This window comes from Lonchura striata, chromosome 4 (genome assembly GCF_050655825.1).
Source record: "Lonchura striata isolate lonStrDom1 chromosome 4, ASM5065582v1, whole genome shotgun sequence".
NCBI classification, from domain to species: Eukaryota; Metazoa; Chordata; class Aves; order Passeriformes; family Estrildidae; genus Lonchura; species Lonchura striata.
The window spans coordinates 22,864,065-22,888,617 of NC_140706.1; the positions used below are offsets into that span (position 1 = coordinate 22,864,065).

The 24,553-nt window shown below is 38.7% G+C and overlaps 2 protein-coding genes across 7 annotated transcripts in view; one reads left to right on the plus strand and one right to left on the minus strand.

Annotated features, from left to right (window-relative positions):
- The window catches only part of WDR19 (WD repeat domain 19), a 38,444-nt gene extending 32,016 nt beyond the window's left edge, over window positions 1–6,428 (plus strand). For 2 of the 4 annotated variants that reach the window (XM_077782804.2, XM_085577796.1), the window contains 5 exons: window positions 349–430; window positions 1,056–1,206; window positions 2,517–2,640; window positions 4,366–4,442; window positions 5,111–6,428. In XM_077782804.2, coding sequence (XP_077638930.2) covers window positions 349–430; window positions 1,056–1,206; window positions 2,517–2,640; window positions 4,366–4,442; window positions 5,111–5,225 — 549 coding nt within the window. In that variant the 3' untranslated portion in view covers window positions 5,226–6,428. The remainder of the gene's footprint in view (window positions 1–348; window positions 431–1,055; window positions 1,207–2,516; window positions 2,641–4,365; window positions 4,443–5,110) is intronic. The other 2 variants (XM_021533178.3, XM_077782805.2) reach the window with 2 other exon arrangements.
- The window catches only part of RFC1 (replication factor C subunit 1), a 37,432-nt gene continuing 16,361 nt past the window's right edge, over window positions 3,483–24,553 (minus strand). For 2 of the 3 annotated variants that reach the window (XM_021533185.4, XM_021533184.4), the window contains exons 5-25: window positions 23,400–23,632; window positions 22,625–22,699; window positions 20,795–20,872; window positions 20,388–20,475; window positions 20,060–20,292; window positions 18,908–19,015; window positions 18,211–18,390; window positions 17,768–17,872; window positions 16,400–16,796; window positions 15,385–15,494; window positions 13,913–14,027; window positions 13,389–13,477; window positions 12,232–12,369; window positions 11,733–11,828; window positions 11,472–11,570; window positions 10,868–11,022; window positions 10,633–10,750; window positions 9,512–9,657; window positions 8,860–9,073; window positions 7,671–7,862; window positions 3,483–7,145 (exon numbers count right to left, since the gene is read on the minus strand). In XM_021533185.4, coding sequence (XP_021388860.4) covers window positions 7,044–7,145; window positions 7,671–7,862; window positions 8,860–9,073; window positions 9,512–9,657; window positions 10,633–10,750; window positions 10,868–11,022; window positions 11,472–11,570; window positions 11,733–11,828; window positions 12,232–12,369; window positions 13,389–13,477; window positions 13,913–14,027; window positions 15,385–15,494; window positions 16,400–16,796; window positions 17,768–17,872; window positions 18,211–18,390; window positions 18,908–19,015; window positions 20,060–20,292; window positions 20,388–20,475; window positions 20,795–20,872; window positions 22,625–22,699; window positions 23,400–23,632 — 3,071 coding nt within the window. In that variant the 3' untranslated portion in view covers window positions 3,483–7,043. The remainder of the gene's footprint in view (window positions 7,146–7,670; window positions 7,863–8,859; window positions 9,074–9,511; window positions 9,658–10,632; window positions 10,751–10,867; window positions 11,023–11,471; window positions 11,571–11,732; window positions 11,829–12,231; window positions 12,370–13,388; window positions 13,478–13,912; window positions 14,028–15,384; window positions 15,495–16,399; window positions 16,797–17,767; window positions 17,873–18,210; window positions 18,391–18,907; window positions 19,016–20,059; window positions 20,293–20,387; window positions 20,476–20,794; window positions 20,873–22,624; window positions 22,700–23,399; window positions 23,633–24,553) is intronic. The other variant, XM_085577797.1, reaches the window with a different exon arrangement.

A 24,553-nucleotide genomic window follows, 5' to 3' on the forward strand; every position in this document is an offset into this window, starting at 1 on the left:
TTATCCATAAATAGATCACTGCTTTTCTGTAAATGAAATTAAGCAGGAGCTCAAATTATTTCTGTTCGTTAACCCATGGATGCCCATGAGGATATCCATTCCTACAGCCAGCTTCAGCCTCCCTTTCTACCAGCAGTGAGGCTAGAGCTAAGTGGTGGGCTGAAGGCCAGAAAGACTGGGGAAGAGCCATGCTGAGGCCTCTGGTCCCTTCTGTAGTCCAGCTCTGCTCAGTTTCATGAAGGAGGTGTTGGCATGCAGCTCCCAGCAGGATGAATGAATGCCAAGAGCAGGCTGCAGGAATCACTCTCCAATGGCTGCAGTAAATGTGGTTTGTTTGCTGCATTCCAGATTCACGTGAAACGTGGTGATCACATGAAGGGAGCACGGATGCTTATACGTGTAGCCAACAACATCAGCAAGTTCCCATCACGTAAGTGCTGACAGCAGAGGAGCTGTGCTCTGCAGGGCAACTCATTAATCAGCACTGCACTGCAAGGATCATCCTCCCCCTGTGATCCTGTGGGCAACAACAGAGTGTAACTACACAGTGTGCTCTGCATCCTCCTCCAGGCAGCTCTTCCACACAGCCTCCAGCATGGGATCCTCACCAGCACTTTAATCTGTCCTCATGTTGCTGCAGTACTGAGCAGCCTGAACCACACACAGTCTTAGGATTGTGTGTTATGAACTGACTGGTTCTGGGACTTCCATCACAAAATTTTTAATTACCTTTTTATAAAAAATATTTTTGGATACATGGAAAATGTAGACTAAAAAGTAGGCTATAAAGAGTGCAGACAAGATCTGGGAGAAATGGTTAAAATCTGAACATTCCTGCTGCCATGCTGAGCTTCGGGAGTGTGAGGCAGCGAGAGGTGAAACAATGGGTTTCTTGTATATGGTTCCAGGAATGCCCCAGATTGTGCAACTGTGTACCATGACAAAGAAGAAAAAAATAGTCTTTTCCATCAGTACTTTTTTGGCTGTATTAGCTTAAAGGTTTTAAACATTATTATTGGTAAATAAATATTTGACATCGTTTCATTCTATTACAGATATTGTGCCAATCTTGACTTCAGCTGTGATTGAATGTCACCGAGCAGGGTTGAAAAACTCAGCCTTTAGTTTCGCTGCTATGTTGATGAGACCTGAGTATCGGAGTAAAATAGATCCAAAATACAAAAAGAAAATTGAAACAATGGTCAGGTGAGTTACGTTAATCACGTGCACAAGGCTTTATTTGCAATGCTGTTTTTGATCATAAAGCCTGTAGATTGTTTTCACATTATTTCATTTTCTTATATTTTAAAGGCTAAGAACCATTTTCCACCCTTCTCTGAGATTTAAATACTTCCTTTGAATGTTACAAGCCTTAAATGCAAGGTGCATTTAAAATGCTTCCTAACAGCAATAGGATTTTCCATCTTCTCCCTACAGACAAGTGCAGCCACACAGGTTTAGTTGGTTTCTAGTTGAGACTCCACAGCCAAACTGTTGGCTACTACAGCAGCAGTATTGTGCTCTTCTGTGATTTAAATTACTAAATTGATAAGATAAAATAGAATGGGAGGGTGAATAAAAGATATTCATTCTTGACATTTTCTTCCTTATCTGAAGTTTTGTTTTGATCCTAGTCAGTATTTTCTGCCAGAGGAGGAAGCATAGGTAATTATAGAAGAGCAGGGCAAGCCATATGTAACACTTTTGTAATTTATTCTACCAGGCTTTAACCAAGGTTTGGTGACCTGCTGAGCTTATACTGGTGGTTTAGGTATTTATTTATGAAGTCTGTAAACTCTCCACGAGCTTATCCAATTGATCTGCTTAAACTCCTGTAACTATTTAATGACAGTTGACTCCTACAACAAATTCCATTGTGTCAAGACTGGTCTCTAGCTAGTTTAAGGCCTCGTAGTTTTCCTCTTGGGAGAGATCTACCCTTTTCTGTGTCATTTATGATTTTAAACATCTCCATGTTTTATTTATTTCCCTTCTATCAGTTAAATCTTTTCAGGACCTGAAGAGTCTCCTATTACATAGCTTTTTTATGGAGACTGGTTTTTATGGTGTTTCTCTGAAACTCTTACTACTCTTCAGCCTTTTTGGAGGCTGTTAGAAGCTCTATAATCCTACCAGAAAGCCAGTTTTTGGTACTCCAGTTCTTTGTGGTCCTGCCACAGAAAAACTCTGAAACAAGGAAACTATAGCTTTGTAGTCAATACATACAGACCCTGAGTTTTGAAATCTTATAAAGTATTAGGATTAGTTACACCTTTTAAAAGGTTGTGGTGTTTCTAATTAAAGGGGAAATGACCCATTATTTCTGAATTGACATGATTTGATACAGCCTGGGTGATAGTTAAAAGGAAGGAGCTAATAGAATGTAAAATAGCAGCTGGAAGCTATGCAAGTAACTCAAAGGAAAAACACTTGCTAAATATCAAAGGCATTGTAAAACAGCTTTGTTAAATTCAAATAGTTTGAGGGGTTTATTCACAGCTGTATCTATGTTTTAGACGCCGGGACACAAGTGAGATAGAAGAGCCAACAACAGCCTGTCCCTACTGTGCTTTCCAACTCCCAGAGTGTGAACTTCTGTGTCCCAGCTGTAAAAACAACCTTCCGTACTGCATTGCAACTGTGAGTGTCTGCTGTGCTTTCTGCAGTGTGACAGTAAAGGCAAAGCTGCTTTCCTTTCTAAAAATAAGTTTATTTGAACTTCATCAGGTTGCTAGTGGATCCAAGCTATATGTTTTTATGCATTTATGGGTTTTTCTAATCTGTTGCCAAATTTCTTTTTGTCTTTGACTATCATAAGTGTGTCCTCACTTGTCACCTACAAGTAGCAGGCACTCGAGGGTGTCAGTAAATTCAGGAGGTCATCCTGGGAGACTTTGGCTTCCTGCAACAGCAGGTGCAGCACCAGGAATCCCCAGCACACACATCTGGGGCAGTTGGTGCACTTGGGAGAACACAGGCTAGTGCTGCTGATGCCTTCCCAGCTCAGCCATTTGCCCAGGAGCTCTAGTGCTCAGAGAACTAACAGAAGTCCCTCTTTCCTTTTCCATGCAGAGGAGCTTGTGGATGGCACAGCCCTCCTCCTCTAAACTACCAAGACTTAAAATGTAAAAAAATTTTAAAAACCAAATCAACCAACTGAATGAAAAAAAAAAAAAACCAAAAAAACACACCAGCAAAACTTCAAAAAGCTGTTTTGGGAATTTTTAAGCACACCCAATGCTAGTGCTTCAGGCAGTGACCTCAGCATTTCTTACATTACTCATCTCTACAGAAATGAGAAGTTCTAACATTTTTTGTTTCTTTAGAGTGTACTGAAAAGGTAGGGGTGGCATACATTCCTGGTGGAAGTTACTGCACGGCTACTGTATAAACAACATAATTTTTACTGGGTTCACATGAATTGTCATACTAATATTGCAGGGGAAAAAAGAGAACTTACTTGAACAGGAAACAAATGTTAGAGTTAACATTCTTTATTAAAACTAAAGAATTAAGTCTCACAAAAAAAATTAATATCCATTATGTGGAGGTCTTTTTGCTATATTGGTTTAGCAGAGTAAGATGACAGGTAGACTTTAAAAGTACTATTTTTAAGAAAACAAAGGGGTTTAAATATAACTTTATAAGTCATACACGTTAATGTATGTTACACAGTTATTTAGGCTCTATTTTGGCCACAGTTTGTCTATGTCACTGTTCTTTGTAGACATTAGCACTGTGGCATTTTCAAATAACTAATGAGAGTCAGTGTCAAAAGTCTGCTGCTGCGTATCATATTAGAGCATAAATGTCTCAGTATAGTTCAAGGTCCGTCTGTGTTTCTACAGCATTAAAAAGATACATACAAATTCCTTCTATCAAAAATAAACTAGTAAACTGTAGCAAAAAAGAGAAAATGTAGAGGGGCAAAGGCCAGGAAGGCTCACAAACTTGACTGCTGAATGTGACTTACTGGGCTTAGGTGCTGTGGTTTTAGGGGCATTTTTGGTATGTCATATGCAACACCAAAAATGCCAGCAGATTTAGGTACAGCTCTGGATACAAATCTACAGATAGCATTCTAGAATTGCCAAACTAGAAGAGTTTTAAATACTGTACTTCAGTATATTCCTAGATTTCCATTTTTAAAAGAGGAATGCAAATTATAACACTGCATTTGTGAGAGCTCCTTTTCTAGTTACAGAATATACACAGTAATCAAGCTACAGTAACACATATATGGAGCTTTTAATTCAAGATCTTAGTACTCAGTTGCTGAGACTTTCTCATAACAGGTCCAGAAGTAAATGCTCTCTGTAGCCAGGCAGCACTTGCCCCCCAGTTACCTGCAGTTTCTCTGTGCAGGGTCGGCACATGGTACGTGACGACTGGACAGTTTGCCCACACTGTGACTTTCCTGCCCTCTACACAGAATTCAAAAGGTAAGTTGGGATTTTTTTTCTATTGCACTATTCCATTGCTTGTTCATATTTTAGCAGCCAATGGATCATTTGGTACTAAAAACATGTAAGAGCTGGGCTTGGTGGAAGAGGAAGTCCCCTTACTTGGTAGTTGCACCTTAAACACTCACAGAACATTGCTTCAAAGTTAACCAAAATGATAGGATATGACAAAAGAATTGGGCCAGTGATGCAGGGCTCCAGCAGGAACAGTAATGAATATAGATGGTGAGCTTGTGTGAGGTCTCAGCTCTATCCAGGAAGAAGGCGTAATATGGGGGCAGGACAGAAACACAGGCGCACCAGCAATCACCAGAACAAACAAAATGCACACAGAATTTGGTACAAAGACAGCAATAATGTCTTGTCCCTGATAATCACACATGACAATGGGATGGGATAGCTCTGTTCCCATGCCAGAATTCAGGAGCTCCTAAAACCTCCTTTGCATTTAAACATATAACAAACAGCAGCCTTCCTGTGGTGTTAGTTCTCAAATGTTGAAAACTAGACAGATGCAGTCATTGCTCTGTCCTGCACTTGTTACATAGCACTGCTCAGAATTCTGCTCTAGGCTTTGTGCCTTGGCCCAACTTCCTTTGTAAAATGTTAGAATTCACTTTTGACTAGTTGCCCTTCCTTTAAAACAGCCTGTTACAGACTGAAAACGTGTGTCCCATGTGTTCTGAAAGGATTAACCTTGTTGATCTTAAGAAAATAAATGACTGCACAGAGTACCTCAAACTGGAAGATGAGGACCAATAAATTCAGGTATGGCCTACACTCTGTATTTTTGACTTAACAGGGTTCATTCTAGACAGTTCTGGAGTTTTTCCTAGTAAGGAAATCTTAACCTAGAACCTGGGTCAATGCCTCAGATAACTTGAGACCCACTTCTATCACCTATTTGCCCTCAGGCATGCAAACACTGGCAGGTCTTGCTACTGCAACTAACCTGGTTGTTAACTGTGCTTTAACTCAGCTTACCCCTATGACCACATTAACATCCACAAGCTGTTCTGGTTTGGAACATGTTCCTGAACACCAGGTGTGCTTGAGTGGTACAGAGATCAGTTTGAAGATCTCCGCATCATCCAAACTTCTCCAGCTCTTCCAGCATGGGTTGAAGTGGCAGGGGGAAAGGGAGAGAGAGCAAGAGGGGTACTAACTGGAAGGAGCAAATCTAACATGAAGGTTACATGATCTTAACTTGTCTATTTAACAGAATCTATCCCAGGATAACAGCAACAAGTATTGGCCTGAAATACTCATCCTTCTAAGAATGGGAGCATGGCTCTTTCTATACCAAAGACTTAGATCCAGGACTTTGTTGTTTTGGTTTTTGGTTTTTTTTTTAATGGCAACTGAAAATGAATTAACAATGTTCCTCAATAATGTTAATAATTTCAATAATTTGAATTTTTAAATTCAATAATTGCAATTTACTATTTCAAACACCTTATATGAAAACTCAGCTGTAGATCACAGTAATGCACTCAAGTTCTTTTGGGGAATTTTTAGTTGATTTTATTTTTCCTGATCTGCTATCACAGTATTTCAGAATATAATTAACCACCTCTGTTTATTTCCAGAACTGCTTGTGTTGGCTGGCAAGCAGCAAGGAAAGCTCTATCACTACATACACATCTCTTCCCCAGAAAGGCCTAATAACAGCCATGTCACTTCTATTTTGTGATATCTGTAACTATGTATCTGTTGATAAATTTTGTACTTTGGTTTATTGTAGTAATAAAACTGATAATTATTACAAACAAAATCTGCATTTCATCTGCACCAAAGACAAACCACGGGGCCATCTTTGTAGTGCAAGTGGCAAAAAGAAAAACCAGCTCCCTACTGTTCTCTTTTTCAGTATCAGTTCTGAACTGTTACAAATATTTTCAATTAAACATTTTTTACTCTTTAAGTATTCCTTTCTGGTTTTGATTAAAGATATAACTTATACAAGTACAGACTACTCAGGTTTTTGAAGTAAATCGCTCACTGCTTTTCTTTGTCTCTAAGTGAACAAAAGGGAAGTTGCAGGAAAAGAGGAATGCCACATCATGTACATGAAGGAAAGACAAAACTGTGGAATAAAGAAGGGAGACAGGACAGAACATTCCATGAATTTAACCAAAGTTTTAAAAGAGTCCTGTGAAACATTTTATTGTAATTTTATATACTGCTTAATTTCTATAATGTACAAATAAGCCATTTATGTATGGGGTTTTTGCATCATGCACTATTTACAAGACTTCACCGCATAATGTCAGGGGATTTATATAAAAAAAAAAAAAAGGCAGTGAAGTCCTAGGAAGACTCGGCAGAAATGCCAGGTAACTAAGCATGACATTTTCAGCATGTTCACACACCTGGTGTCGGTTGCACAAGGACAGTTATAGTTTGTAACATGTACCATGTCAGGAATAAGCACAGCAGTGTGACAGCACAAGAGCTACAGTGCCTCTATAAGAGGAGCATTTTCAACACACTGGTTCTACCTTCCCAGCAGCAGCACAGGATCTGTTTTATGTTCCTGGCAGAAGTTAAGATATGCAAAGCTGTGTCCAAAGCAAGGTTTTATTCAAAATGTCTTGTTTTCTCTTTTCTTTTCCCTTCTTTTTTTGTTGTTTCTTCATTTTTCTCTCTTTTTGGCAGCTTGGAAGACTTCGCCTTTCTTTGCTACAAACAGAAATATAGAGACAGCTTAAAATCCAGCTGAAAAAAATTTAAGTCAAAATGTAGTCAGTGTTAAGGGAAAAGCCACCTCTTCACCCTCCCCTTTCAGGTGTGAAGTTTCTAAATGGCACAGAGAGTACAGACTACCATATTCAGTCTTAAGGGTCCCCATTTGGTGATACCCACAAAGGTATTACTAGAATTGTCATCTGCAGGAACCACAGGCACCATCTTCATCAACACTTGAAATATTGCTAAGTTTAGGAATTGGATGCAGAATTTTAGATTTAAAGTGATGTCTCACTTGGGTCCAACAAAAGACAATGGATGGAAGTAACTTAAGACTTTTCCACACTACCACGAGTTAAAAATTTAAAAGTGGAGAGATAATTTATTTACTATCTACTATGATTTTTTTTTTCTTAATTAATTAAGATGATGTTAAAAGTCACAGAAAGGTAACTAAAAACAAACAAAAAAGCCCCAGTACTTCAGTGAGGTTGTTTAATACTGAGGAAATTACATCACCTTAATCATTGCATCACTCTCAACAGTATCCTGCTCATCCTCATCAGATTGGATCTCTTCCACTGTCAAGTCTTCACTCAGATCTAAGGTTGCTGCAGATCCCAACTGCCTTTTAGAGGCCTTGACAGCACTAAGTGAATAAGGAGTCAGATGTGCCTCTTTGTTGTAGGCACGTGTAAAAGCTGCTTTGACCTGGCAGGGTGGAAGGAAAGAAACTGAGCATCAGTTTAGGAGCTGTAGATTGTTAGTTAACTGACTTACTGAGAGATTCCACATCAACTTTCCTTTGGAAAGACATGACCAAAGATATATATAAGATTACACTCTCTCAAAAGGACACAGAAAGCATTTAAGAGCTGTGTGGTGAAGGGTCTTGTTAAACAAGTCCCACATAATCCTCAATAAAATGTGTATCTTCACATGCTTCTTGCTTAGGCCTAAGGCCTACAATTATTTCAGCACAGTCACACCAGTGCCCCCTTCAGCAGCACTGTACCCTTGCCAAACTAAGCACCATATTCAGAATAGGGGAAAACACCTGATAGTAGTATAGGTGGTTTCTTCCATCAGCACCTGACCTGTTTCAGATTACATTTGCCTAGTTTGCAAAAGCAATTTGAGCTTAAGCTCACCTTGTACTAGATGAGGATCCCAGCCACTGGAGTTCAGTAGGTGGATGCTGGAAGAGCAGCACATGAAGCACACCAGGTCTGGCAGTTCTGTCTAACAGGACTGGGAAAGGTGCAAGCTGCAAGGCAGTCTCTGAAGGCAGTGCCTGCTCTGTAACTCAGGCAGCTGTGCATGCCTCCTCCTTTACAGGATGGCAAGACAGGCAGGGCTGTGCCTGAAGCACACAGACCTTAGAGCCAGAGCTTCCTTGTAGCAAGGTGCCAGCCTTCCCTGTCCTTCCTGTGTTCTGCTTCTACACCCAGGACACAACTGACTCCAAGTAATCCTTTACACCAGGAACAAAAGGTGTAAGACTACTAGAGAAGCACAGCCCGATTATCTTTTAGAACTTAGCCCTGAACTTAGTGGTATGTGCTGATTCACAAAGCCTACTATCAATTATAGTTAAGTTGGTCCACCAACTTCAGCCTTTCCAAAGCACATCCATACAAAGCAATTATTCTAGGATTTCTTTTTTAAGATATGGAAGAAAATAAAAAAATTCACTGGTGAATTTTACCTTGGGATCCAGCTTTGAAAAAGGACTGGGTTTGCCTCCCCACGTGCTTATTTCCATGATATTTTCGACATCTTCTTTCATCAGGCAGTAAGAGTCCATAAATGTTATAGCTTGTTGTACACCATCTGCTCCAAAGTCTTTCAAGGGCTGGACAAGTGCATCCCGCAAATATGACAAATATTCCATATTTACTGTCCTCTTGCATGTCTGAGTTCTTTGTCAAATTGAAAAAAATATACTGAGTAAGTAAATCTGTCCAACTAGCATCACCAGCTTCTAAAGACAAGAACAAATATGTAAGGAGGCCCTCAGCAAATCAACAATCAGCTGCCTTAAGAGCTAACTAGAAGTGGTACTGTGCCATTCCTTTTGCCATACCTTCATTAGGGAATGGTATTTGAACACCAGACAGTTTGGGGAAACATTGCTAACTGAGAAACTCATCTCTAACTTCAGGGGAAAAACGAAAAATGCAAGGTACTTGTGACTGACTCATACAAATTAAGCACTGAGAAAAGCACCACCAATAACACAGGAACACATTTGCAGAACACACGAATGTGTCACTTGTTTGCACCAAGCACAACAAGGAACTGATGGTAGGTAATGAACTGCACAAGAAAGAACTGTATCAGAGGAACATCAGTAGTACCTGAGACTCATGTGCATTGCCAGTTCTTGAATGATACGATCGTGTTTGCCTGTGGATGAAAATTTCCCCAACCAGCTGGGAAAGACAGGAAACTGGGACATGTAACCCCTCATCAGCTCCCCTGGGAGAACACTTGCATAAATAGCCTGAAAAAGTAATACACATGCCAAACTCAAATTACACTGAAAGTCTCATGGACACCGTGACACACTGCCCTGCACTGCACTGTCCCCATGGAAGAGCGGTAGTCAACACAGGGCCACAGTGGAAACAGCTTATTTTAAGAGCTTATTCAATTAAGCTTATTTTAAGCTTGTTCAGTTGATTATTTCTGGTCAATCCCTGTTAGGTTACAGTTTTCCCCCTTGTACCACCCTGTTCATTACCACATTTTGAACTGTGAACGTTCTGACTGTGAAGTTATCTGGGTTTCAAAATCGGAAAAAAAAAAAAAACAAACCACAACCCCCCCCCCCCCAAAAAAAAACCCAAACAACAAAAGAACATGGCCTTTTCTCAAGTCCAGTTTAGAGTGCAGTTAAATAGCTGACTTCACACAAAAACTGATCTCCAACACAAAGACATGGTGAAGGAGACATTTCCATAGAACACTGCAACCTACATCAAGTCAACTATGTTCCTAAGCAATTCAGCTCTTTGGACCTGTACTGAGCGGGGGTAAACTACAGGACATCCAGAGGTGCCTTCCAATTTCACCTCCATTGCATTCTCTGATGCCAGTCATAATTCTTTGAGCACAAGTCTTGTCAGTGTTTCAATGAGCATTAAAAGAAGTACAGTGACCAAGCTTCAGTCCTCTATGCTTTGAGAGAAATCCTACCCTGGTGAGAGGAAGGACAGAGCAGGCTTGTAACAGCACAAGTGATACACACCATGTGCTTTTATGCTTTGTGACCGTTCAACTTTCCCAAGTTTCAGAAGACTTCATGTTGCAGCATGGGCTCAACAATATGGATATAGGAAATTCTCATCACCAGTGGAACAGAAAATATTACATAAAATATGAACTATATAAATCATATAACTATACTGAAAACACCACAGATCCACCTTTAACACTGAATAGGCCCCTTAACATAAAATGAGAGTTAAGTGCTCACCTGTGTTGGAAGCAGATTCCAGTTCTGCTTGCTACGAATCTGTCTGTCCACTATATCACCATCACATATACTATCAGCTGCTCTACTCAAGAGTACCAAGTGCTTTTTTAAATTACCTCTGGGGAAAAAAATGAAGTTGACTTTATTACAAACCAGAAATATCCAGATAGGTTTTAGTCCACTTTGACTCTCTGACAAAAAAGCCTATGTCAATTTAGGGTTCGGAGTAACTCACCCAGCAGCAGCTGGTTTCACATGCACATAGTTCTCTTGGACAAAGAGAGGTGCTAATGAATAATCATGGAAGAAAAGATCTGATTTGTCTATAAGAGACATACGGGCAGCCTCCTCTCCAGTAGCAAAAACCTTCCGGACCACATCGAAAGGGCCCTAAATAAATGACATTTCAAGAAGTCAGCAGCTAGAAGGTCAACACAGAAAGTAAGACACAGCACAATATCAACAATATTAGTATCCAGAAGTATCTTGACTCATCAGTATAAGCTCCTCAGTAGATATTTCTGCCCTAGAACTTTACCAGTTTTAAGAACTCTATTTTATTTTTGATATTAAGAGAATTATCTCCTAAACAGAGAACAAAGGATGGGAAGTATGAGCTTCATAATTGCATCTTACGTAAGAGATGAGTATATCAAAATATACTCGATTATATAAAAATATTCAGTCCTTGATATACTACTCTTCAATTGTTTGTGGCCAATTTGACAGCTTTTGGCACCTAGGCTTATTCAGTGCTTCAGTTCAAAAGACACTTATAAAGCCTAGTGATTATATCAGAATATGACAGTAAAAGCCAAGTAAAAGCATTTGACACTTACCAGTTTTATGTCCTTTTTGGCTCTGCTGGCATCTGTTTTAGCCTCATCATAAGTCAGTGATTTGTCTTTTGCACACCACATATTAAGATTATGTAAAACCTAAAGAACAAAGTTTACAATTTGGTAGCATAATAGAATTTCAATTGAATACTCCAGCAGTAAGGGTCTGATCTTTATACATAAAAATACTGTTCAAATACTTTGAATTCAATGTACATAATCTGCTATCTGAATGGTTACTGATGATGAATGGGTACTGACCTGTCTGATGTCCTGATTTGCTGCCAGGATTATCTCTTGCATAGCAGGTGGGGGAATTTTTAAACCTTCTTTAAATGCAATAGACATCATGGCACCCTGTAATCACAATTGAGAAACTGTCACTAGAGAATTCCTATGAATTCTTGCCCCAGCAGAACATACTGGCACATCTATGAAAAAGCACTGCATATTTTTCTAAATTTTTAAAGCACATATAGCCCAAATTTTCTCTCATAATCATAAACCATCAGTTACGATTGGTGTAAAAAAGACCATGTTTGTTCATAAAAAGCCATTTAGGATATATTCTTAAAACAGACATCTAAAATCCAAAAAGCTTCGGGAAGAAAACCTCAGACAATTCATTCTGAAAAGTAACTATTCACCGAGATGATCGATTAAATGATGTATCCAATTCTGAATAAACTCTGGCACATGAAAACTGAAGTTACTGGTGGCAATTCAGTGCAGTCCACACAGCCAGCCACAGCCTACTTACTTTGATCTGTTCTAGACGAGGTCTCTGAAAACGAAGATCCAAACAGTAGTGGACCAAGGAGCGCATTTTAGGGTGGTTGCGGTCGTTGCACATACAAATGATGGGTACCTTTGTGTGTCGGATCAAGCCAATTAACTCCTGTAATTTAAACACATTAAAATTCCATCAGATAACCTAGACAATAAGAACAATTAGAATGTCATACCAAGCAGCCTTAGTCCCTGCCTTGAATCAGATTCTTGACAGGTGCCAAGTCCATAACACTCCTGCTGTAATCACATTTTTACACAGTGCAAACCAAACCTCGCCCCTTGCCTATGTTTTTCATTTCCTGTTCTATTCAGCTGCAAGAGATCTGCTGCCTAGCCACTTTCACTTTCTACTTCCAGCAGTTATGTTTGGAACTGTCTTCAAGAAGCAATTAAGACCAATAGCCCATAGCATAGCTGTCCACCTAGAGAAGAAGACTCATTTCTCCAAAGGCCAGTTTGACCTGGCTTATACCCAGAGGGCATACACAGCTTTCTGGCTGTATTTTCATTCTTTTCCAAAGAATGAAAAAGCAAAAAAAGTAAAAAGATCAGTTCATCCCTGCTCCAAGAGGCTTCATCATTTTTAGAATGGCTTACCAGAATAAACTTAGCTAGCTCTAATGAAGGTGAAATTCAGTTCAGTTTCATTCCTGCACTGGAAAAAACTGCATCTAAGCTAAAAATCTGTATGCCCTTTACCATCAAAGTACTGCACGTGACTATAGGAAATCCTCAGAAGATAAAACTGGAGCTACTAAAGAGGACAAAGGATGCTGCTGCTTATGCCACACATTACTCAGTGTTACTGCCTATGCAAAACAGCGACAGTCCCAGCCAGATTATGAACCTCCCACTGCAGGGAGATGTCACCTTAGAGAGACCTTAGGATAAATGTACCTGTTCTAAAGTGCACACACTCAAGTTCATCACTCCAGTATCCTTTTTCCCCCATCTACCAAAGCACAATCCTTACACAAAGACAGGCTTCTAAAACATGTCAGACTGTACTCTGCAGAGAGTTTCTTCATAGACCATGGCTTGAGGACCAAGTGGCTTAACTATCTTGTGTGATATATGGCACACACTCTTGGCAATGGCATTAGCTAGGAACTACAGTGGCTTCACCTGAATCCCTCCTCTGTCTTCATTGCCTGCCATACCATCCACTTCATCCATGATCAATACATGTTTTCCGCTAACTGATGAAGATGCACCTGAAAATGAATATGGATAAGAAAATGAGATGGGAATAAACGAGTCCTGCTCAGAGTTTTACCCAATGCTACTAAGTAAGATAACTCGATCCTAGGCAACTGAGGTGGTGGTTCTGCCTCTTGATCACATGAATCTATGTTCACAGACCAGACTATAACCTCATGTCATCTTAGAAACAAGTCCCATAGAACACAGGAGCAACTGCAGAGTTCTTAAGTAGTTTGTGCTGATTCACTCTTCAAATAGCAGGATTTAATTCTAAATTGAAGAATAAATATAACAGCTTACTATATGAACCCACCCCTATTAGAGCTGGGTCCCTCCACCTGACAAGCAAGGTAAATTCCTAACATTGTTGTGCAATAAGGAAGCTCTGTCCTTCCTCTAAGCAGACTCTTAATAAAACAAAAATCTCCTTCAAACAACAGACGTACCAGAATAGAAGTCTTTGATGCTGGTGTTGTTAAGTGACTCAGCAACTACTTCCTTTAGGCTGTTCTTGCTGCGAGTGTCACTGGCATTCAGCTCCACATAGCTATAACCCAGTTCCTGGTCCAAACACATAAACCACATAAAAAGTGAGAAGGTAGATCAGTGAAAAATCATATAGCTTTAATTAGTTTCTCCCTCCCCTCATATTCCTTTTTTCTAGCACTTCAAAAAACTTAAAGCCATGTGTGGAACATACAGGCCCAAAAGATTCTTCTTGTTTTGTTTTGTTGTGGTGTTTTTTGGTTGTGTTTTTGAATTGGTTTTTGGTTTGTTTGCTTTGTGGTTTTTTGGTTGGTTGGCTGTTACAAGTTTTTTTGTTTGGTTGATTTTCATTTTAATTGAGGGAGATGCAGAAGCATTGGAGTCAGTGGCACATATTAAATTTTGGAAGATTAACAGAACTGCCAGCAGGGATAGAAACAGAGCTGTGAGCCAAAGCTGGCTAAGCTCCATGGTATTTCCAGCTGTGTAACAAAAAAACATACCACATGGCTCTCAAAGCTGCAGGAAAAGAGAAGCTTTTAACTATTTAACCAATAGGAAACACACAACTCCCCCAGCAGCACTAACACTTCTGTCAGTCCCTGACACAACTTAACCCAGCTGCTCTTTTATCAGCAAACTCTCCTGCCAGAAGCAGCCAGAATACAGCACTGAGCACACAAAGCATTGGTCCATTTTGCTGGCACTTCTTGTGGAGCACAGATAAATGCTCTGTAGAGTCCTGAGGCAGCTGAGAGCAAGCCAGGTTGGGAACCAGAAACAGAAATGCATTGAGGAAAAAAAAGTGAGCCCAAGACAGCACATTCACCTTTTCTAGTCTAGTTCTTAGGTGTGGCATCAACCTGTTGGCACAGAGCTCAAAGGCATGCAGTGGGGGAAGGGGGGAAAAAGGATTAAGAGTTACTCTATTACAACAGAATTCTAAATTCAGATTTAGAAATGGACACAGCCCTGTCAATTTTTCTCATCCTGAAATAGCATTTCAATTTAGAAGAAATCTGGGAAACATATCTCTGTTAGACAAATAAAAACCATGACCTTAGGTTTTCAAAAAGCTTGCCAGAATTTGAGTCCTGCTAAGTGCAAATATTCTCCACCTTGCGGAACCAGTACTGAATGCTAACAATTTTGGAAAAACATTTCCAATTATTCAACATACTGTGATATGCTTCCTCTCAATGTAACAGAAAGAAATGTAGACACCCATTGGTACCTTCTCACCTCAGACCTGAGAAAGGTATCTAAACAGCCACGTATTTTCACCTGTAACCTTGTTCTGAGCAGGTGCTACCTGGCTGAGAGCAGACCCTGGTCATTCAGAGCATACCCATCTGGACCCTATAGCTGTATCCACATTCAGAATTAATATGTAACAAAAAAGTGTTGGGAACAACCATTACTATGAACTTACCTTACAAACCAAAGCAGCTGTAGTAGTTTTACCAACTCCAGGTGGACCAGAAAGTAATGCTGCTTTAAACCCTGTCCAATCATCTTTGCTTCCAGTTTTACTGGGTTTTGCTAAAAAAAAATATATATATTCAGTTTTTACCTAGGTATGTAATTAGAAAACAAACTGCATGCTCCTAAAGGTATCAAGCATCATTGGAATTTTTCCTCATTTAAGGCCCAAGAAGAACATCCAAAGATGAACACACAGCTGCATCCTAACTACTCAAGTAAAAGCAGCTTAAACTAGCTTACAGTTTATGACTAGCAGTGATTTTGAACTGAAAAATACCAGAAAGTCCTATTAATGTAATATAACCACCTAAGCAATTTCCTCATAACCGTATCATACACATAAATAACCAAAAACATCACCAAACCCATCCATATACCACCACAAATAAATTAAGCCCAACCCCAAACAGGCCACACAAAACCCCCACTATGGCTGAACTAGAACTTAAATCGTCTTTTAAACACAGAAAAACCTGTCTGTCTACAGGATGACAAACTGTCTACTGGACATATGCACTTTTTGCCAGAGCCAGGACTTTTGACAATTCATCCCCACACATTACAGCAGCCCTTTAGACCTGCTCTTATCCTGTATCTTCACTGTTGGCTGTGCCTAACTTACTTCCTCTTGCTGAAGAAGAAATCAATAGGCTCAATGCAAGGCCAGCTTTAGCTATATCACAGGTAGGTTATTTTGGAATTTTTTTGTAAAAATTAAACCTCAGACTTAGGGGAAAAAGTCTTTTGAGACACTTTTTTCAAGTGGGGAGGTGGGCAATAAATGAACAATTACTTCCATCAAAAAAACCTCAAGCTCAATTGCTGCTAAAAGCACATCTGACTGCAGTCTTATTCCTGATTTCTAAAGCAGCTCTGCTCCCACCCAGGCCCTCAGTGGTCCAGGGAACCAAGGAGCATGATTAGCATGAAAGGACACAGAGAAAATTAAGCAGGCCAGTCACCTTGTCCATCTTCCAAGGTGCTCTTGTGCCAGTTTCTGAGCCATCGGAGCAGTTTATTGGCACAGCTTTGCTCACCCTGCTGTCCAATAATTGCTTTAAGAGATACAGGCTTGTATTTATCTACCCAGAGCAATCTCTCTGTGCCATCTTCATTAACCTCAGAAAGCAAGTTCCCCTTAGGTTTTGGGGCTTCCTTCTCCTCTACAGTCTGACGTTTAAAGTCCGTAAGTTTTCGAACAGCAGTGGTTTCTTTCTTTACAGAACTGATGGTTTCTCCTTTTTCAGGAGTAGATTTGCATTTTTTATTATTCGCTTCCCTTTTGTAGGGGCTAAAATTCCTTTTCCCAGCTTCAGCTTTCTGTGGTGTCTTTTTGGGTTTTGACTCCACTTTCTTTGCCTTAATAAAAAAATAAAAAGAAATTAAAGGAAAAAAATACAGTAAAGAAACAGCATATTTATTTAAACAATTACAGGAGTGCTTAGACAGTGACAAAGCTTATATATTGATTAAAAAAACTTCAAGAGCAGATACAGAAATACTTTCTGAGAAATAAAGCACAGCTAAAGACAATGTCACCAGGTTCTGTAGTACAACCCACAAAAAAGAGGCAGGAAATATTCTGGTCATTCCAAAAGCAGTCTTTAATTCACAAAGCCTGAGGCATCCTACTACAATGCTAAACTGATGACTGTCAGGTTGGAACAAATGGGTCAGACACCCTTGAAGCTCTTGCAAAACAACACTTGCAAAAGCTGTTCAATCCACAACAATTCAAAGGGAGAGAAAGTGATCAGCTAATAAGCTTAGAGCTGCTTTTCCCGGGGACACTAATGGTATCTTTGCATAAATAAGTCATGTCTGTAATGAATGCACCACACACTAGAGCTAACAGAAATTTTAGTAACATTGTATCATCCACTACAATCTAAATTTAAATGTACACAAAAAAAACTTACTACCTCTTTTTTGGTATTGCCTGAAAAAATTACCTTTAATATACTTAGTTCAAGCATGACAAAGACAAGATCTGTTATGTACACAAACAGTTTACATATTTCTGGGCCTGTCTGCGTACCACATGGTATCAGTCATAATTACTTATTCCAAAGAATGAATGTCTATTCCTTGTTTCAACCTGATACCATCTAAGGAGATGGAATTACCTGCTCTGTCAGGTACCAAAAATGGAGAATAATGTCCAAGTATGAAAATAACCTTTAGCTCCCAAGTAGAGTCATTTGTCGTCAGAAACAAAAAATTTTCACTTTTAACCTAAAAGGTCAAACTGATGATTGTTGTGCTACTGTTACTGGAAGAGAAGACAAACTCCTTTCAATTAAAAACAAACCAAAGCAAAAAAAGCATACCTCTGCTTCAGCTGCCAGCTCATATTTTGACTTTTTGCCTGGCATAGTTCGAATAAGATCGAATAGACCATCCTCATCAATAATTTTTGTACCTAAAGTTGATGCCTGAAGCAAAAGAAAGAATTAGATGTGAAATCAAGTTACATTAGGATTTCCATAATTCACTTCAAAGTGTTTTCCAGTAAAAAACTATGACTAGGAACATAACAGCAATAAGAGTTTATTATATATATACATATATGTGTATGTGTATGTGTCTGTATTGTATGTATGCACAGAAGTAAAAACAAAACAAAGCTGTAAACCGCTTGGCAACTCTTAATTTTAAAGATGCACTTTATTGTTAGTACTACTTCCTGTTGGCAGGAATGCTGGAAATTACCAGTTAAGAGAGGAACAATCAGTTCCACTTTGCCTTTGGCCAGGCACAGCAGCACGCTCACCTTCTCACACTTGGACTGGCCACAGTCTCGCCCCATCACCAGGTAATTTGTCTTCTTGCTGACATTGCCAGTTACTTTTCCGCCGTAACGTTCAATCAGAGACTTGGCCTCATCTCTCTCAATGCACTCCAGAACACCCGTAATTACAAACGTCAGGCCCTCCAAGCAGTTCTCAGCTCCCTGAGCAGCAGAGCATTGCAGAAAATGCCATTACTGATACAATTCTACCAAATAGCTCTAAACCATCAGCTATTTTAACCCCCTAGCACATCAAGTACCCTATGAAACTTTACAAATAAGACTATCATACCTAGCTAGGTAATAGTTCTAAAAGCTGAAATGGGAATAGCTACCAACAAAATTTCACACATTGTTTACCTGACCATACGTGTAGCACTCTGTGCTTCAAGTGTAGCATGTGAACCAAATGTGTGACAGCATTCCTCAACTTTAAGACCAGTAACTATGTTTATTGATCATGACTTCCTAAACCAAGTTCTGAATACAAATTCTTTAATACACTTTCTTACATTTAGTCACTGTTTTGCATTACAATTTAGGTTTTTCTAATACATTCTTCCTACTGGGAAAAAAATACCAGTCTTTAAACAGTTAAGTTGATATTTTTTTAACTATTTACAGCAATAAGTCTACCAAACACTCCACTTCATATATAGAATCCTGCAGCCACACTTACCTGAGGTATCTCTTTGGAGCCCAGTGCTTTGGGACCCTCACGATTAAGGAAGCTTCGGTAAGCTTGGTAATTGTTTCTCTTCTTTTCAGAGTCCTCAGGGCTTATAGACTGGGTCAGGAAAGGGAAAAAAATTAATATACATATTACAGATATAAAAACAGCAAAATAAACCCAAGCTTCACAGTTCAAAACATTTGCATGCACCAAAAGAAATGTAAGTTCTAACACTTGTTTTTAATCTATTAAAATGCAATACTGAAGCCTGCTCTCTTTTTGGTGCTTGTGTTGAGGTATTTTTCCTTGTTCCTTTTAAAAATATTTCAAAAATGTGAGAGCTTAAAAAATATGCCATTGTTTATTGGCAGGTTTCTGTAGATTCATCTATTGCACATGTACATGCTCACTTAACTCTTAAATTGTCACTTTAAATTCACATCCTATTTGTGATCTACACTTACATTAAAGTAGATCTACACTTATATTCAGTAAAGTCTACTATGAAGTAGACTCTACTAATTAAGAAGCTCAAGTGCCTCTTAACTGTTAAAAACTCGCCTCAAAAGGAGGTGCAGGCTCTCCCTTGTAATTACAACTACTACTTAATTGTCAAAATGGGGTACTTTATACTGTATGATTAGGAAGTACATTTTAATGTTGCAAATAACTGACAGTGTTCCAACAAATACAGTTACTGAATCAGATAAACTAAATTCTATTCTTACATAGCATATCAATAATAAGAAAAAATAGGAGACTTGGGAGAGAAATGTAAATCCCAAAACAATGCCATCCACTACTCTAACCACAGAACGTATAGATACCCAAGGTCACCACACTCACATGAGTAAGTTGTCACTAAGTGTCAGAATTCCTGAATTCCATGTTTTTCAGCAAAGTTAAACAAGAGAAAGCACAGCACACCTTAATGGGCATTGGAGAACCTCAGGTCCCTCATATGTTTAATTTACACTTTGCCAGATAGTTTTACAACTGCTGTAAGGAATTAACTTACAGCCTTACCAGAATTCAAATCCTTGTAAGTTGCCCAGGAGACTCAAAGTACCAAGTTACAACAGTGACACCTATAATAAATGAAAACTGTTCTCCTGCAAACTCCACCAAGACATCTAAATTAATTTTGATAGCTCCTACCTCAGTCTTCTTGGGAGAAACTCTCTCCTTCTTTGGTGTTGTCTTCTCTTCTTTCCCAGAAGCCGTTTTTCCTCTTGATAGTGAATTTTGAGCACCTCTTTCCTTTTCAGCAATCTCTTCTTGTTTACCATCAGATGATTGTGGGGATAAACAAGAACCTTTCAATTGTTCAGATTTAGTTTGTGGCTTCGCAGAGTAATTCCTGGCTGCACCAGCTGAGTCTGTTGCTTTAACTTGAAAGGAGGCAGAAGGAGAAGAGCTTGTATATAAAAATGTATCTCATTAATATTATAAATTACTGCAATATTTTCCAGTTTCTGTGTCCTACCTCTTTCTGACTGCTTATACCCTGCTGTTGTATTAGGGCTGCTGTTGATGCTCAGTACTGTTTGCTCTCCTTCGGTGTTCTTCCGAGCCTAAATAAACACACAATGCCAAAGTCAGGGATGTGTGTGCCAGGCTACCACAGGGACACAACAACACACTTCACTTGTGACTAGAACTTAAAATACCATCCCAACAGAGGTATCCAACACACAGTATCTGATTAGGCAGGACACCCTTTACTGAGCAAGGAAAAGCCAGGAGAGAAGTATAAGAAGTGAGTATGCTATTTCCATGAAAACACTTCCCTGCTGGTTTTGTTGTATTTGCATGGAAGTCTCAAAACAAAGGTGTCTAAATAAGAACACTCCCAGCAATGCAATTCCTAAAAGAATTTAAAAAGAATTCAACCTTTTTCTTCTGTGGTGTTTCATCCAACATGGCCAGAGTTCTAGCAAATTCTTCATCTTCATGCAGCTGTCTCTCCAGCTGAAATTAAAAAAAAAAAAAAAAAAATTAGGTTAATGCTAAACAAGTTCTAACTCTAGTGTACTTTTAAAAAAACTCTAAGTGAGTACATAGACAGAAAAACAGTATCCTGCCAGAGGCAAATACATTTCTGGAAACGGCACTTGAAGAATTACTTGTCTCCCCCAGAAAGCAAGACTAGTTAAATCTAGGGAGAAAAACAGATTTATTGCACTAGAAACATTATTATGCCTGTACAAGCTGTTTTCAGAGGAGCTTCTTGTTCATATTTTTTATTTTTGTGTATCCTTTCCTTTTAATAATAATCAAACTTTGAAGGCTGCACCTCATAACATGCAACAACATGTAACCTGCTGCCTTAACCAAAAGCAGTCCCAAAAGGCAAGTAGTAAGAATGCCTGTTAAAAATTATGATGTCTCCAGAATTAATGTTTTATTCTCATTTACTACTAGCAACAAATAAGTTTTTTTTAATATCTGTCAGTTTTGGAGGATTTAGCTACTGCCCTTAGCCCTGCTCTTAGTGTCAGTTCTATTTACTTTAGGGACGCAAATATATTTTAACTTCCTATTATTTACACTAACACAAATTATTATCTCTGATGGAAGAACCAGTAAGAACAAATAGCGCATGACATCTATTATTTATTAGTTGTAAAAAAAACCCACCAAAGTCAGTTTGGTTTCATTTTTATTTCACTTAGCAACATAAACCTGACATCTCCAGTGATAACTGATCCTTCAGTTACCTTTCCTGTCCAATATGGTGCCTTGGGGAAAACTTTTTCATGAACAATGTTCATTATTGCCAATAAATACTGAACATTGTTTCAACAAGAGAACAACAAAATTACTTTCATAACTGAAATCCAATATGCCATGCTCTAAGATCTCAATAGATGACTTTATAAAACCAGTATGCCACAGGCATTGTCTGTATGTGTCCATAACAGTGAAATGTACCTTCCCTGTGTACAGCGAGAAAAGCAGAGACCACCCAGTGCAAAGCAGACTGAGGCAGAGATATATCTGTTATAAAGTACTTGGATGCACAGAAACTCTGACTGTTAGAGGTAAGATCAGTTCAAATGAAAGACATTGTCTTATTTTTCCTGACAGGTTGTTTAACTTTCTAGTAGGGTAAAGTTGAATTCATTTACTCTCATCCTTACCTTCAGAGGTGCAGATTTGTCTGGACAATCTACTTATTTCAAACAATACTCAATATTACAAATATATGTGGGAAATCAAATTTTTCCAAAAGCAAGTAAATATGTGTAAGTGTACTTTCCCCTTGTATTAGTACTGATTCAAATAGGAAAGTTTAAGACACTTAAGAGTCATTCACATTTTTCTCAACTATAAGAAAATTCAGAAGACAAGTAAAACAGATCATGGATGGTAATTATTTTTAATTCTTCACTCCAGAGAATGAAAATATCATAACATCATCAAAACACTACCAAAACATGAGGAAGCAGAAAGTTAATTCTGTGTGAAAGGCAGGATTATTAGAAGCACATCAGCTGCACAGACAAAGCCTGGATAGAGAGAAAATAGATTAGGTGATACACTCTACTTACATAACTGAAATAATGCCTATAAAATAACTGTGACCAGGCTTGAGCATATTGATCAATTTTATTACACTTAGTTATACCTGGAAAGTCCATCATAATTTCTTCAGGAAAAACAATTTTTAGTTAAACAAACTGCTCTTGATATAGAGCATTAAATTTGTAGAGCTTTTACCTCTGAATCTTCTTCAAGCTGCAGTTGCCTAGCAATGGCCTCATCATCTAGAGTGCTGTCTCTGCTCTGTGAAGGCTATATTAAAGAAAAACAGACCAATGATTCAGCTACCCCGCTACTGTGCCAATTATAATAATATGTATAGATTCCTTCTGTATGCTTCTAGAAAAGGGCTGTGAACAAGACATGCAACATTAATTTCTAGATCTCTAGCCTAAACACTATGGCTATTTTCAAGAGATTTTATTATTCAAAACAAGACTACACTATAATATAAATATCTCAACTCTTCATACAATGCTGAACATCTCTCAAGCTATCAAAGTTGCCCCAGTTGAAAAATACATCAATAACTACACTGTGAATTTTTAAGTTCCTCCGTGCTTTGTTATTCCATGAATACATGCCCCATAAAGCTTGGGAAAAAAACCTTCTCCCTCTCCTGCCAGCCCTCCACTCTCAAATATAAGCTATCCCTTCCACTCACCAACCTCAGAAAACTTAATGGATTTCAAGAAATCGCTTGAGAAGGGGTAAGAACAAAATACTACCTTCCACTTTGTGCTATCTTATCAACCATGGAAATACTACTCCAAACTTGTATTTGAGGACTTGATGTGCACACACGGATCATCAGCGCTCAACTTCTATGTGAGTGATCACAGTGAGTAACATGAGGTAGGAGCAACAGCAAGTACTTCCTTGCAGTCAAACTGCTCATTTTGAGCTGCCATCAGACACAGGAGCAGCCTAAAGGAACCTCATCAGTACTCACCTCTTTCCTTTTACTTGCTACCAGCTTCTTTTCTGAGCGCTGGACACTCCTTGTCCCAAAGAAATCCAGTGCAGAGGTGGGAGTCTGTTTCACTGGAGAGAGGGGTTTGCTTTTAGCTTGTGGTTTTACCTCCTCTTTTTTCCCAGTATTTATTCCTGGACAACCAATCGCTGACATCCCATTTTCCTTCGGTTTCAGGGAAATTCTTTTATTGGCAAAATCATCATCTTCATCTAAACACAAAGAGAATTCCATTACTTCTGGTACATGGTACTCAAGTACTAACAATGGAACTGCCAAAAGAACTATTTTGGTACATTACATCAACTCAGATCCTAAAATAATGCTACACGCATTCAGAAGTTTTCTGAAAAAAAGGCTGAATTGCAGAACACATAGTATTTAACAACTTGAATAGTGTAACTCAAGTCTGAACAGATTCAGTACTGAAATAACAACATGACATTTGTTACTTGTGCTCATACATTACCTCTCAATTAGACAAGTTCACAAAGGAATGCCTTCCCTTCTTAAATGAGGAAAACAAACAGAAGAGATAGATCAATGAAATTTGAATTCCCTCCTTAATTCATGTCAAATTGAACAGCACAACTCTTCCTTCACATTTTATGTGATGCACAAAGGCACAATTATTTTATTACTTTATAGTATTCATCAACAAAGCAGCTAATACAGGCTATGTAGCTATGTATTCTTAAGAATCTATCTTCCACTACAAACCAAGGAAAAATATCAGAAGATTTTCTTTACCAAAAAAAGGAAAAAATTATTCTTGGGTAAGCTTCGCAGTTATTTTTAAAGTATTGCTCATAGTTTATGAAGGTTTTAGCAAAAACATTTCAATGCCATTTTTTCCCTTTTTCCCTTTTAGAGATTCTATGGGCTCTCTATATCTCTGCACTTAAGCACACTCTCCTTCCAGTACAGTCAAAGCCAACTCAAAGAGAAACAATAATTTCACAGAACACAGAAATCAGAAAAGGCCAGCAAGACAAAATGGATCTTTCAGTTTCAAAGGAGGAGGAAAAGTGGCATAATTCTTACTAAGAATTAGCCCACAGACCACTGAGCAAAAATTTTGAAGAGTTTCCTTTTCAAGCTTTTCTCTAATAACCAGGACATGGTCTGCCCAG